Consider the following 12,407-nt stretch of genomic DNA (forward strand, 5'->3'; position numbering starts at 1 on the left):
AAAAAAAAAAAAAAAAAAGAAGTCTCTTTAACTCTTTAAACAAGGTAGCACAATGTAGCTCACACATATTAAAGGAATGTGTTTTCTGCTTTAGTTTCTTATATATAGTAAGTACAAACACATGCACATTGTTTTTAACAATTGTATACCCAGATAAATTATTCATTATAGTAAAATTCTAGCAGATGTGAGTGTGGAGGAATGAACACCCACGTGACTCCAGTACTTGGGAGGCAGAGGCAGGAGGATCTCTGTGAACTGGAAGCCAGATGTGGTTACATAGTAAAGTTGTCTACCAAAGTAAAACAGAATAGGACAGGCTTGTGGGCAGGCAGGGCAGACACTCTGAGTACGGTACCATGCCCACTGTCTTAAGTTAGGGTTACTACTATTGCTGTGATGAAACACTGTGACCAAAAGCATACATAATCCAGGAGCCCTAGACCAGGGATGACACCACACACAATGGGCTGGACCCTCTTCGAGGATCACTAATTAAGAAAATGCTTTACAGACTTGAATTCAGCTATGCCTTATGGAGGCTCCCAGGCATCTGATAACTCTAGCTTGTGTCAAGTTGACAGAAAACTAGCAGGCACGCCTGTCCTGGACTAGCTTTCCATAGAACTTGCCTTAAGGAATGAGGTAAAGGCGACACACCCCAGTACCCTTAGGGAAGAGGAGACTGAAAAGACAAAAAAGCTTGCTTTACCCCTGGGTATAGCAGCTGGCTGACAGAAAAAGACTGGAAGTCCTTCCCGCTTTGGCTTCATACAACAGAATACACTCAAGAAAAGCCCCATCATACACAAATATGGGAGACAGTGCTGTGCAAATGACCTATAAAGAGTCATGTGGTCATGGCTCGGCACCTCTGGAATATACAGATTTTATTTTCAACCATGTGTCTCTGGTCCCATTCTTTGTTGTGCAACACAAGAACCTAAATATTTTAACGGATGCCTCTGGGTGACAGATATTTTGGTGGCAGGTGGCCTAAGACTCATGTTCTACTTATGACTTGGGGGCAGTGGGAGGAAACTCAGCTTCAGCCCAGATCATAAGGAAAGCCCCTAGTTCTAAGGGTGAGAAAGATCCCTGTCAGATCTCTCCCTAGACCTGAGGACATAATACCTGTCCAGAGCAAGGATGAAGAAGCCCAGCGCTGGAGAACTCTGTCACTGCCAGGCTCTCCTATGCAGGAGACAAATACCAGTCATGTACAGTAAGGGAGGCTGAAAGCCGAGGCAGGGGCCTCTCAGAGGAGCAGGCACAAAGGGGAGAGCCAGACAGAAAAGCAGCAGAAGGCAAAGATGAGGGAACTGAAGCCAATCGCAATGCCACCAGCCCGATTCCTGCCAGGTCTGACCCCTGAATGACCACAAAGGAGTGCCCATTTCCAAACCCAGTGCACCTGACTTCCAGCTAGGAATTACAACCTACCCCAAAACACCAGGTTTTTTGGAGCCCCAACCAACCAGGCTTCTGCCAGCTGGGATATTTTAGGACCTAGGAAGTAGGAGCCCTCTGGCCAGAGATCAAGACCTTGACCCTCAACTCAGGAAGCTGCCCAGCCCGGTTTGTGTTCACCACACCGCACTCATAACAGTGACTTCTAAACACATGCTGATTTCTTTCCTTTTTGTCAAGATCACTGAAAGTCAGTTTCCAGGTTCTTTGCTAGAAAGTAACCATGAATTTCTGGCCACATAGCTCCTGCCAAATGTCTCCTGGGGCAACCATCCAATATGGCTACAGTTCAGGCTGTGTAAGTTCTTGTTGGTCCTTGTTGGCCTGCACTATGAAAGCCCCCACATGCACCCAGCATGTCAGCACATACCTCTCCATGTTCCAGAATGAGAAGATGGCTGCTCTACTGAGTGTCAGTGTTCCAAATCAGCTTGCCCAGGGCTAAGCTCGTCTCTCTCTTCACACTGTAACCTCCACATTTCCTCCACTGCCTCATGCACTCAGGCTAGAGATCTAAGCCTCAAGGTCTTGATTATTCCCACCCTGGCCCTCCTTCCCAGGTTGCCCTGTGTTCTCCCCTCCATCTCTAGAGCCCCAGAGTGAGCTTTCTGAGGCAGATCTGACCATGAGATCTCTCTGTGCTCCTCAGCCACATTCTAGAATTTCAACCTCTGCAGCTCTGCTTGACTCCCTCCTCGACTCCTCCTGCCATTTTCCCGCCCACCATGGCTGCTGAGGACCTAACAACTCCCTGTGTGTGCTGCTTCCTTTCTGACTCCAAGTCTTCTTCACCTGCCAACTCTTATTCCTCCTGCAGTTTGAGCCAAGGGCACTACTTTAGGAGACTGTCCTGGCTCCTTGAGGGTGGGTCAAGTGCCCTCATTTATGGGCTCCTAAGCCACACCCCTGGCACATCTATTAGAGAACCTCTCAATCATTACCTTTACAAAGGCTAACTGAGCCCCTGCTATATACCAGATAGATGTACTATTAAGCTCCTCTTCCCTTCCCTTCCCTTCCCTTCCCTTCCCTTCCCTTCCCTTCCCTTCCCTTCCCTTCCCTTCCCTTCCCTCTGCCCCACCCCTATCCCAGATTAGGGTCTAGACTCCTAGCTCAGTCTGGACTTGAATTTGTGATATGCCTTAACCTCCTTAGTGCTTGACTTATAGGCATACACCACCATGACCAACCTAGTTCTTTCCATATGGAACCTTTGCTAATCACCTTCCCTATCCCTTTAAAAGCCAAGGGCAGCAAGCACAGAATTTTGCTCAACAGCCACACCTTTGATAATTATGTGAAGAGAAAAGTCCTCTGCAGGGCTCAGACCTGACCCTTTCACCGTGGTCCCCACATAAGTAAAGTAGCCCCCTTCCACGTATGTTTCCTTTCAGGACAAGGTCTCACTAGTCCAGGCTGGCCTGAGCTTTGTAGTGATCCTCCTGCCTCAGCCTCTCATGCAGAGATTTTTGATATGCACCACCATGCTAGGCCTCTTCCTTTTAAAGAAAATTCTATTTTCTGGTTACAATATAATATAGTCTTGTGTTTTCATGGTAACACCACCTAAAACTGTCCTTAGAAATGGGCCTGGAAGCTGAGCATGGTGATACACACTTTTAATTTTTAATCCCAGCTCTTGGAAGGCAGACTTGATCTCAGTTGAGTTCAAGGCCAGCCTGGTCTACAAAGCAAGTTTCAGAACCACAAGGGCTCTGTTACATGGAGAAACCCTAGAAAAACCAAAACCAACCAACCAAACAAACAAACAAAAAGTGGACATGTTATATACAACTAAATACAATTGTAATTAACCACAGCGCTCAGTATGACTTCTGCAAGAGAGTAATTTCAGCGGCTGGTGAGCTCTCTGTGTGTGATGCCCACCTTTTTGTGATGGAGCAAGGTAGCTCCAGCTTACTATTGACAGCTCTGTCTTTAAAAAAAAATTAAGATTTCTCTTACTCTCTATGTATGAATATCTTATCTGCATACATGTATGTGCTTGTCTGGTGCTCATGGGTTCAGAAGAGAGCTTTGGATCCCCTGGAACTGGAGTTACAGATGGTTGCGAGCCACCATATGGGTGCTGAAAACCAAACCTGGGTCCTCTGGAAGAGCAACAGTGCTCTTAACTTCTGAGCCATCTCCCCAGCCCCACGGCCTCTAAATGTGTTCCAGCTGCATGGGTGACCAGCCTCACAAACAGCCCAGCATGGGATGTACTTGTTTCTAGAATGTACACTCTACCTGCCCTGCACCCTCTGTTCAGCCTACTCAGCTCAGACAGCGGTTTCTGCAGAAACCCTTCTCAACTATCCCACTGGAGTCTAAAATGAAGGCAGTGGTCATGTCTTTCTTCTATGAACACCTTTGTAACATGTAAGAGAAGCAGAATGACACATGTAAGTGGGGGTACAAGACCTGGGCTCTGTCTCACACTTGCTCAATGACCCCAAGTAAGACTCTTTCCCACTCTGGGTCTCTACTTCTTATGATGGGCAGGAATCAAGTTTATCTAATAAGCTCGAAAAAATCATTTAAAATGCAAATAGCTCACCACACCCTTTGCACACATAGCCACAGGAGCCCTCACAAAAGCAAGGCTCATGCTTTTGGCAATGACCATCCAGTGAGGCCTCAGTCAAGAGTGTCAGTCCTGGGAACAGTACCTTGCTATTGTGTATACACCGCACTGCATAAGTCAGGTTCCGAAAGACGTTTCCTTCCATCTTGGCACGGCCATAAGAACAGACAAATACACCACCCTTCCCATCTCGGAAGAGGCACTTGCGGATAAGGCAGCCCTGCACAGAGCTGGCTAGCGCCATGGCTTCCTTGTCTTTCTGCAGTTCCTGATGCAGTGAGTTCAGCACTAGACAGCTGGGCAGCTGAATGGATGCTCCAGGTAGTGGAGGGCCCAGAAAAGAGCCACCCAGGACGGGGCGTGGGCCCTGCACCTGGTACGACAGTCTGTATGTGAGTTGCTCATCATCCTCATCCTCACCGCTGGGGCTCAGGCCACCATCACTGCTGTCCGGAGTCTGGGCCACTCTCTCCCCATCGCTGCCCACCTCTGCCTCCTTGGAGCCTGGTTTGGGAGAGCTACAGACTGGGCTTGTAGGACTCTGGCTGCCCTCGATGACAATGTCACAGGTCCTTGGGCTCCAGGCCTGGTCCCGGCTCTCCAAGTCCAAGGACATTAAAAATTCATTGTCTTCTGCAGGGAGCAAGATGGGAGAGGACTTGATAAGGCCTAGCAGGTACTTGTAGGCCCAGTTCTTATCCGCTGACGGGTGGCCCTCCACAGTTACACAGTTGTTTTCGCTGCCCACAAATTCACAGTTTTCCAACATACATAAGGGCACGTTGTGCAAAAAGACATGGGTGTTTTTGAAGGTGCAAAACTTCACTTGGCAGGTACCTGGGCCATGGACCTGGATGTGTCCGTTCTCAAAGTTGCAGTTGTCAAACTGGATGTGACCTGATGTGGTCTGGGGGACAAGAAGGAGAGGACACGGTGAGAAGCCTACACTTTGTTTTGATGGTGATCACCCAAGCTGCTTCTCCAAGGAGGGCAGAGACAGAAGCACCCTTGGTTTGACTTCTCCCCTTCCTTAAAAGGCCAGGATGCCAGCTGTCACTCAAAGGAACTGGGAAGTAAGTCCCCATCAAAGAGGCACAAGAAAAACTGACAAAAGCTAACAAAGAAAACCCCATACTCTCCAGCAGGACCGGCCCATTTATAGATTTCAAGTCTTACATAAGTTCTCCAGTACTCATGAAAGGAACGCTAAGTGAGAATTACTGTCTCACTCTCTGCTACCTTTTTTCTTTTTGGTGGTCTGGGAAGGAGGGAAGGCTGGAGACACAGTGCAGCAGTACAGTGCTTGCCTAGCATGCAGGCAGGAAGAAGCTGCAGCACAGGGAGGCTGGTGAGATGGAACTGATATAGCTTTGAGAGAAGAGGAGGGCAGAGAGGGCCACTCTAACCTAGGGGATGCTTTGGATTTCACAAACATAGGAGCTCATGCAATCCCAAGGGTATTACCTGAGATCTGACTGGATTTCACCAGGCCTTTGAGGAGAGTCCCTGATTAGTGTCTGGGTTATATGATTACCATGTACAAGTTTCTCCTGATTGTATCTTTTTTTTTTTCTTCTTTTGGTTTTTTCGAGATAGGGTTTCTCTGTGTAGCCCTGGCTGTCCTGGAACTCAGTCTGTAGACCAGGCCAGCCTTGAACTCAGAAATCTGCCTGCCTCTGCCTCCCAAGTGCTGGGATTAAAGGCTGCCCGGCTTTGATCATACCTTTTTAAAAGTACTTCCTTTCATCCACACACTTCCTTGTGCCACAGGTATGTTCTCTACCTGAGCCTGCTGGCCTGCAGTACACAAAGAGCTGTGTCATGCTGGGACCCAGATTGCTGGCACAGTATAGGACAGGCAAGGAGAGACTTAACACTTCTGTGACCAGGACAGGTTAAGGCCCAGCCACAGGCATTAGGAGAGCCCAGTTTGTGCAGCTACTGGTGTGAGGATTTGCAATGCAAATGACAGGGTTCCATGCTGTCAGTGGTTGGGAGTATGCTCTGATGGCTTATCACAGTTCTGCCTCTTCCAAGGCAAATGGCTTCATTTCTCTAAACCTCACTTTCCCTGTCTGTAGCATGAGGCTTGCTAGTTTATAAATCACAAAGCTGGTTCTCGAACTCAGTGATACCTGCGTCAGACTCAGATTCAGGTAGCTATTATTATCTGAGGTCAAAGACACAAGGACCTCAGGAGTCTGGGGTAGGATGGGAAAGTGCTGAACCTGTTCAGTGCATGGAGACCCAAGGCCTGAGTGACAGGTGAACTCCACCACATGCATCTCAACCATAAAATAAAGGAGCATCCCATGAGTTAAATCAATAACCCAAACAGACTTGCCCTTGAGCAATTAAAAACATTCTCTCCCGGTGACCTGCCTTGATGGCTTTCAGAGGAGGGGGACTACAGGGACCCCAGCTGCTACAGGTGCTGCCTTATCTTGTCCTGGCCTTTGCAGTTTTCATCTCAGATCTCTGTGCCTTTTTAGTTGAAAGACCATTGTGGACTTAGCACTTGAATGCGTGAAGCACTAGACCAGCACAGGGACATCCATTAATCCTTATAAAGCACCCTAGAACTAAGAAACAGGCTTTCAGGCTCCCAAGGACTTTGGCATAATACAATTTTATAAATCAGAGGACCTGGATTTGAGCTCCAACCTCACTAATTAACCATCTGGGAAACTTACTAGTGTCTCTGACTTTTAATGCTCCTCATCTGCCCATGGGAACCACAGCTACTGATCACCACAGATGTCTGCTTAGACGGAGCTTGTCCTGATTATCAACAGGCTTCGGATCCAAGCTCTGCCCGTAAGCCTGAAACCTTGCTTGTGCTGCTGTTATTGGGCCTCAGTTTCTCTCATCTATAAAACCAGATGACGCGACATCCTTGGAAGGCTCCAGGGGAGCTCGCACCTGATACAGACTGAGTGTCACAAAGGGCCAGTGAGGTACTGGTCCATACAGTAAAGATGAGGACGGCTGCTGGATCTAACAGGACCACTTCCAGCCAATTCATAGGCTCTGTGCTGTTTCACAGGGCCACCAGCTCCTCTACACACACGCTGTTCAGAAGGTGACTGCTCTGAGCTAATGAGTGCTGTGCTGGACTGGGATTTCCTGACTTTCCCTCCAGGTATCCTTGAGAAGCAGTGACTCCTGCACAGGATGAGGGTTCAGATACTGAGGGCTTCTGCCCCCCACCCCCATGCTGCTCAGCTAATGTCCTGTCACCACGCTGCATGTCCGCCACCTCACTGCTCTACCTGGTGCTATAGTTGACCTAGTTAGGAATAGAAAAGGCACAATAATGTTGCCCTTAGCCCACCTCTCACTTCTAAAGCAGTTTTGAAGGAATTAAGGCACCAAGCTTAACTCTGGACCATACTGATCTGTCTGCCCACTTCTCCGTTAGTTCAGCGATCAAGAGTATGTGCATAGGAATAAATACTAAGTTCTCAAGTCTAACCTAAAGGGAAATGCACTGAGGCCAAGGCCGCAGGGTTAGGACTGGATGGCATCAGGTGTGCACCCACCTTATACATGATTGGTGAGAACCAGGCTGGCATGAAGACAAGGTTGCACACACGCGTGGTTGAGCAGTGCTGGTCAATGCTGGCAAGCAGGGTCACCTCACCCAACTTCCCTTGGCCCACAATCTCCACTGGAACTTTCAGGATGATTTCCCCTTGCTCCTCGTACACACCTGGGAAAAGCACAATTCGATCATAGAGGCTGGCCATGGCTAAGGCACTGCCCAAGCTGTCAAATTCATGGCCTGGCCCAACACTCAAGGTACGCCGCTCCTTCTTCCTGCGGAACAGAGAGAAGCAGATGGAAGATTCCAAGTCCAGTGCATTCTTGGTCCAGGTCTTAGAGGCAAGGTAGTGCTGCTTGAAGGCCTCCCTCCAGGACTCGGGCTCCACATCAGGCTGGTTGGGCCAGTTGGGGTGGCGGCACTCAGTGCAGCCCAGACACAGCTGCCGCCAACGGGTACTGTCCAGGCTGAGGATCAGCTCATACCAGGCCCTGCAAACCAGGCTGCAGCGGCCCAAGTCAGGGAGATGCAGGTAGGCTAAGATCATACGCCACAGCTCCAGGGGGAGGCCACCCGTTTCCATGATCACCTGGGAGAAAAACACAAAAGAAGATTTTCTCTATTCACTTTATTTTATTGTTCCTTTTTTTTTTTTTTTGATTGTTTGGTTGTTTGTTTTTGTTTTTTAGAGACAGGGTTTCTCTGTGTAGCCCTGGCTGTCCTGGAACTCACTCTGTAGACCAGGCTGGCCTCGAACTCAGAAATCCACCTGCCTCTGCCTCCCAAGAGCTGGGATTAAAGGCGTGCACCACCACCGCCCGGCTTTATTGTTCCCTTTTTAAAAATAACACCTCCTGACCCCAGAGATGATCAAGTGAGCAAGGCACAGCCAATCAGACTCCATTTCCTCAATCAGAATCTGTAACTGTTAATTTTGATTGTTAATGAGGTTAGATTGAGAAACACCTAGAGGATTAGTGAAGCACACCTGTGGGTGAGTCTGTGCTGCAGTGCCAGAGATATGAAGATCAGGAGGACTCTGGCTAATCAATGTGTTAATCCCTTGATAGATTCATAATATGATAGCATTATCAGGAAGTAGTGAAAGATGGGACCTAACTACAGGAAGCAGGACCTGGTGGCCTGTCCTTGGAGCTGTAGCCTGCCCTGGTCTCATCTGGTATTACCCTCCTCTGCTTCTATATGAACCAGTACGCCAGCCCCAGTTAAATGTTGTCCATATAAGAGTTGCCTTGGTCATGGTGTCTGTTCACAGCAGTAAAACCCTAACTAAGACATGCACTTACACATAAAAATAAATATATTTTTAAAATATTTTCTATGAGCCAGATATAGTGGTGCAGGTCTTTAAACTCAGCACTTGAGAGACAGAGACAGACATATCTCTATGAGTTTGAAGCCTGTCTGGTCTACATAGTGAGTTCCAGGGCAGCCAGACCCTGTCCCAAAAACAAAACAAAACAACAACAACAAAAAAAACAAACTCCAACAAAACTTGTTCTACCACGTACTCTCTCTGTTTTGATATCTGCACAAACACATATAGTTAAAAGGAACTGTCAACTCTGAGCCAAAATACGTAATTCTCTAAGGTTACTTCTGTCACGCATAGGTCAGAAAGACAAGAAAAGTCACTAGTACTGATTCCTCAGGGATTTTCACCCTATAGGTTAGTCCCTACTCTCTTCAGTCAGACCCGAAAGATGTGATCCCAGGACTCCTGGCAAACAGAGCCCCAACCCTGTGGAGAAACCCTTGTGCTATTGTTGCGGGCAGCAAAGCAGGAAGGACGGAGCCATCTAAGCCTTTGACACTAGACATGGAGCTATAGGATCTGGAGTTTGTCTTGCTTCGGTCCAGTATTTGCTCCCTTCCAGAATGATAATGTATACTCAGTGCCTTTGTATGTTGGAAGTAGGTAATTTGCTTTTATGGGGGTTACAATGAAGAGATTATTTTAAGTCTCAGAAGAGGCTTTGGACTTTTAAGCAGTGTTGAGACTGGAAGATTATGGGGCTTTGAAGCTGGACTGAATGCATATTTATATTCTGATTCATATTTATATTCTTCAAGCCTGGCTGGGGTGGGGGGGTGGGGGGGAAGAAAGAGAGCAGAGTGTGGTGGTATGAATGAGAATGGGCCCTGTGGGCTCAGATGCTTCAATGCTGGGTCTTGAGCTGGTGGCTATGTTTGGGGAGTATTAAGAGGTGCAGCCTTGTTGGAGGAGATGTGTCACTGGAGATGGGCTTGAGAGTTTAAAGAGTCAGGCCATTTTGAGTTCACGTCCTGCTTGCACTCCAAGATGTCAGCTCTCAGCTGTTCCTGCCATCTTGCCTGCCTGTCCCCCACCATGATGGTGAGAGATTCTTATCCTTCTGCGACCATAGCTCAAATAACCCGTTCCTTTTATCAGCTGCTTCGTTACAGTGTCTTACCACAGCAAGAGAAAAGCAATTAATACCACTGCTCAGACATACCTGACGAAGTTGGTTTTTTGAGGCATGTGGAAGACTTTGAACTTTGGACCAGAAAGGCCATTAAGTAAAAGTGAAAGCTAAGGGGCCATCCTAGCAGGAACAGCCACTCTTCACCAAAATGTCACAGGAAGATGGCTAGCCCAGTTGCTAACACTGTTTCCCTCAGAAACCTCGTGAGCTGGGCCTCCACAGACAGAACTAACTGTTCTGAGCACTCCTGTCTTCCACACTCTCTTTCTCAAGCCTGCCTTCAGTGACACATTTCCTCCAAACAGGCCACACCTCCTAAGCCTCCACAAGCAGCACCAAACTGTGGATCTTGTGAGGAGTTTCTCTCCTTCAAATCACAAGTATAACAACCATGCAGAAAGGAGTAGAGACGTACTATGAAGTCAAGGCAAAAAAAAAAAAAAAAAAAAAAAAAAAAAAAAAAAAAAAAAAAAAAAAAAAAAAAAAAAAAAAAAAAAAAAAAAAAAAGGTGAGGACAGGTGCAAGTAAGTATCCTGGGAATAAGTATTCTAGATTGCTGAAATGCCTCTGGGATCTACCTAAAGGAGTTTGGATCATACAAAGAAAGGCCACCTTTGACTGCAGCAGTCCTAGAGTTTGGACGCCCTAGATACAAATGAAAACTAAGTATCTATTAGTCTTTCCCTTAGCATTCCCATATCAGCTAATTACTATTGTTTCCCTAAGAAAGACTGTGGGGTTTGATCGTGGCTTGGCTACTTCCTGGTGTAATCCTAGCTGTCTACTGGGCTAGCTGCTCCACTGTCTGCCTCCTTGCTTTCTTTGGGAACATTCTTGCCCCTTACCAACAATTTATACCACATAATTACAGAAGCAGGGGTCGCTGAAGAGAAGTGCATAGCAACATGACAGGCATCCCTGGATAGGCTGCATCGGATACAAATGGACCACTGAGGCCTTCTCTAGATGTTCATGATAGTCTAGTTGCTGGCTTCTTTGATAAGCAATAAATGCAGGACTAGGTGCTGGAAGACAGAAGGCAGAAGATGAGCCGCACTGAGAGAATGAACCAGATAAAGTAATGGAAGCAAGGGGCCATCCCAGTTTCCATGCAGGTCATGGTGCCAGTCTCTAAGCTCAGCTTCACCCTTGGCCTTTGAATGCTACCAGTAACCTCCATGCCTCTCTAACAAATTCCCCTTTTGACTGGGTGTGGTCACCCACATCTCTAATCCAATCACTTGGGAGTATCAGGAGTTCAAGACCAGCCTGGGCTATAAAACTCTATCACAAATAAATAAATTCTCTCCTTTTGGCATAAGCTGATCATATTCAATTTCTATTATGAATAGCAAAAGTCCCTTCCCCCTCCCCTCTGGGGCTCAAACTCAGGGCTTCACACAATCCAGGCAAGTGATCTACTACTGAGCTTAAATCCAAATCTCCTTTTTGTTTTTCATTTTGGGACAGGTTTCACTAAACTGTCCAGGCAGGCCTCCAATTTACAACCTCTTGCCTCACACCCTCATGTAGCTGGGATCACACATTTACATTTCTTCTACTCTGCCCTGACACTCGCAGACTACATTTCTGCTTCCGAGTCTCCCCCTCCCTCTTAACAGCTCTCCTGCACACCAGCTCAGCTCCAGTTTCTCTCTCCAGTGCTTTCTTCCCAGAGAGAGGCTCATTTACAAGACTGCATGAAATGCTTCTTACTTCCCTTCCCCTTATTATCTGTGACTTCAATTTAAAACCACCAAAGCTACCACATGCCCATAAATTTCTTATATGAAATATGCAAAAATCTCCAAGTGCCTGTGTTCATCTGAATCAGGACCAAGTGCTGCGCCTCAGGGGATATCTTGTGATCATTCCTAAGGGCTCTGACCTACTTCTACACCCATGCTTTCCTTGTCTCTGTGTCCCACTTTCTCACACTGGTCCTCCGGAGTGCAATGTGCACTGTTCTTTCAGGGGGGCACTACATGGTAGGAATGTACTTCCCATGACACATTATCCATCGAGCCCTTCACTTCTACAAAAGACAACTGCCAGGTGCTCCAGAGTATGAACTTAGCCCTAATTTATATATGCTTCCGTATCTGTCCATGAGGGTCCCCTGGGATCTATTGCTGATAGCCCATTCCTAGGAGTGATGTTAAAAAGACATCCAAATTGCAGAGCAGTGGTGGCGCACGCCTTTAATCCCAGCTCTTGGGAGGCAGAGGCAGACGGATTTCTGAGTTCGAGGCCAGCCTGGCCTACAGAGCAAGTTCCAGGACAGCCAGGGCTACACAGAGAAACCCTGTCTTGAAAAACAAAAACAAAACAAAACAAA

At 47.3% G+C, this 12,407-nt stretch overlaps 1 protein-coding gene across 1 annotated transcript in view; it reads right to left on the minus strand.

Moving 5' to 3' along the window:
* The window catches only part of Fbxo10 (F-box protein 10), a 46,941-nt gene that overhangs the window by 17,722 nt on the left and 16,812 nt on the right, over window positions 1–12,407 (minus strand). The window contains exons 2-3 of the mRNA XM_031377281.1: window positions 7,600–8,190; window positions 4,143–4,964 (exon numbers count right to left, since the gene is read on the minus strand). Of these exons, the coding sequence (XP_031233141.1) occupies window positions 4,143–4,964; window positions 7,600–8,184 (1,407 nt within the window). The 5' untranslated portion in view covers window positions 8,185–8,190. The remainder of the gene's footprint in view (window positions 1–4,142; window positions 4,965–7,599; window positions 8,191–12,407) is intronic.

This window comes from Mastomys coucha, unplaced genomic scaffold, assembly GCF_008632895.1.
Source record: "Mastomys coucha isolate ucsf_1 unplaced genomic scaffold, UCSF_Mcou_1 pScaffold18, whole genome shotgun sequence".
NCBI classification, from domain to species: domain Eukaryota; kingdom Metazoa; phylum Chordata; class Mammalia; order Rodentia; family Muridae; genus Mastomys; species Mastomys coucha.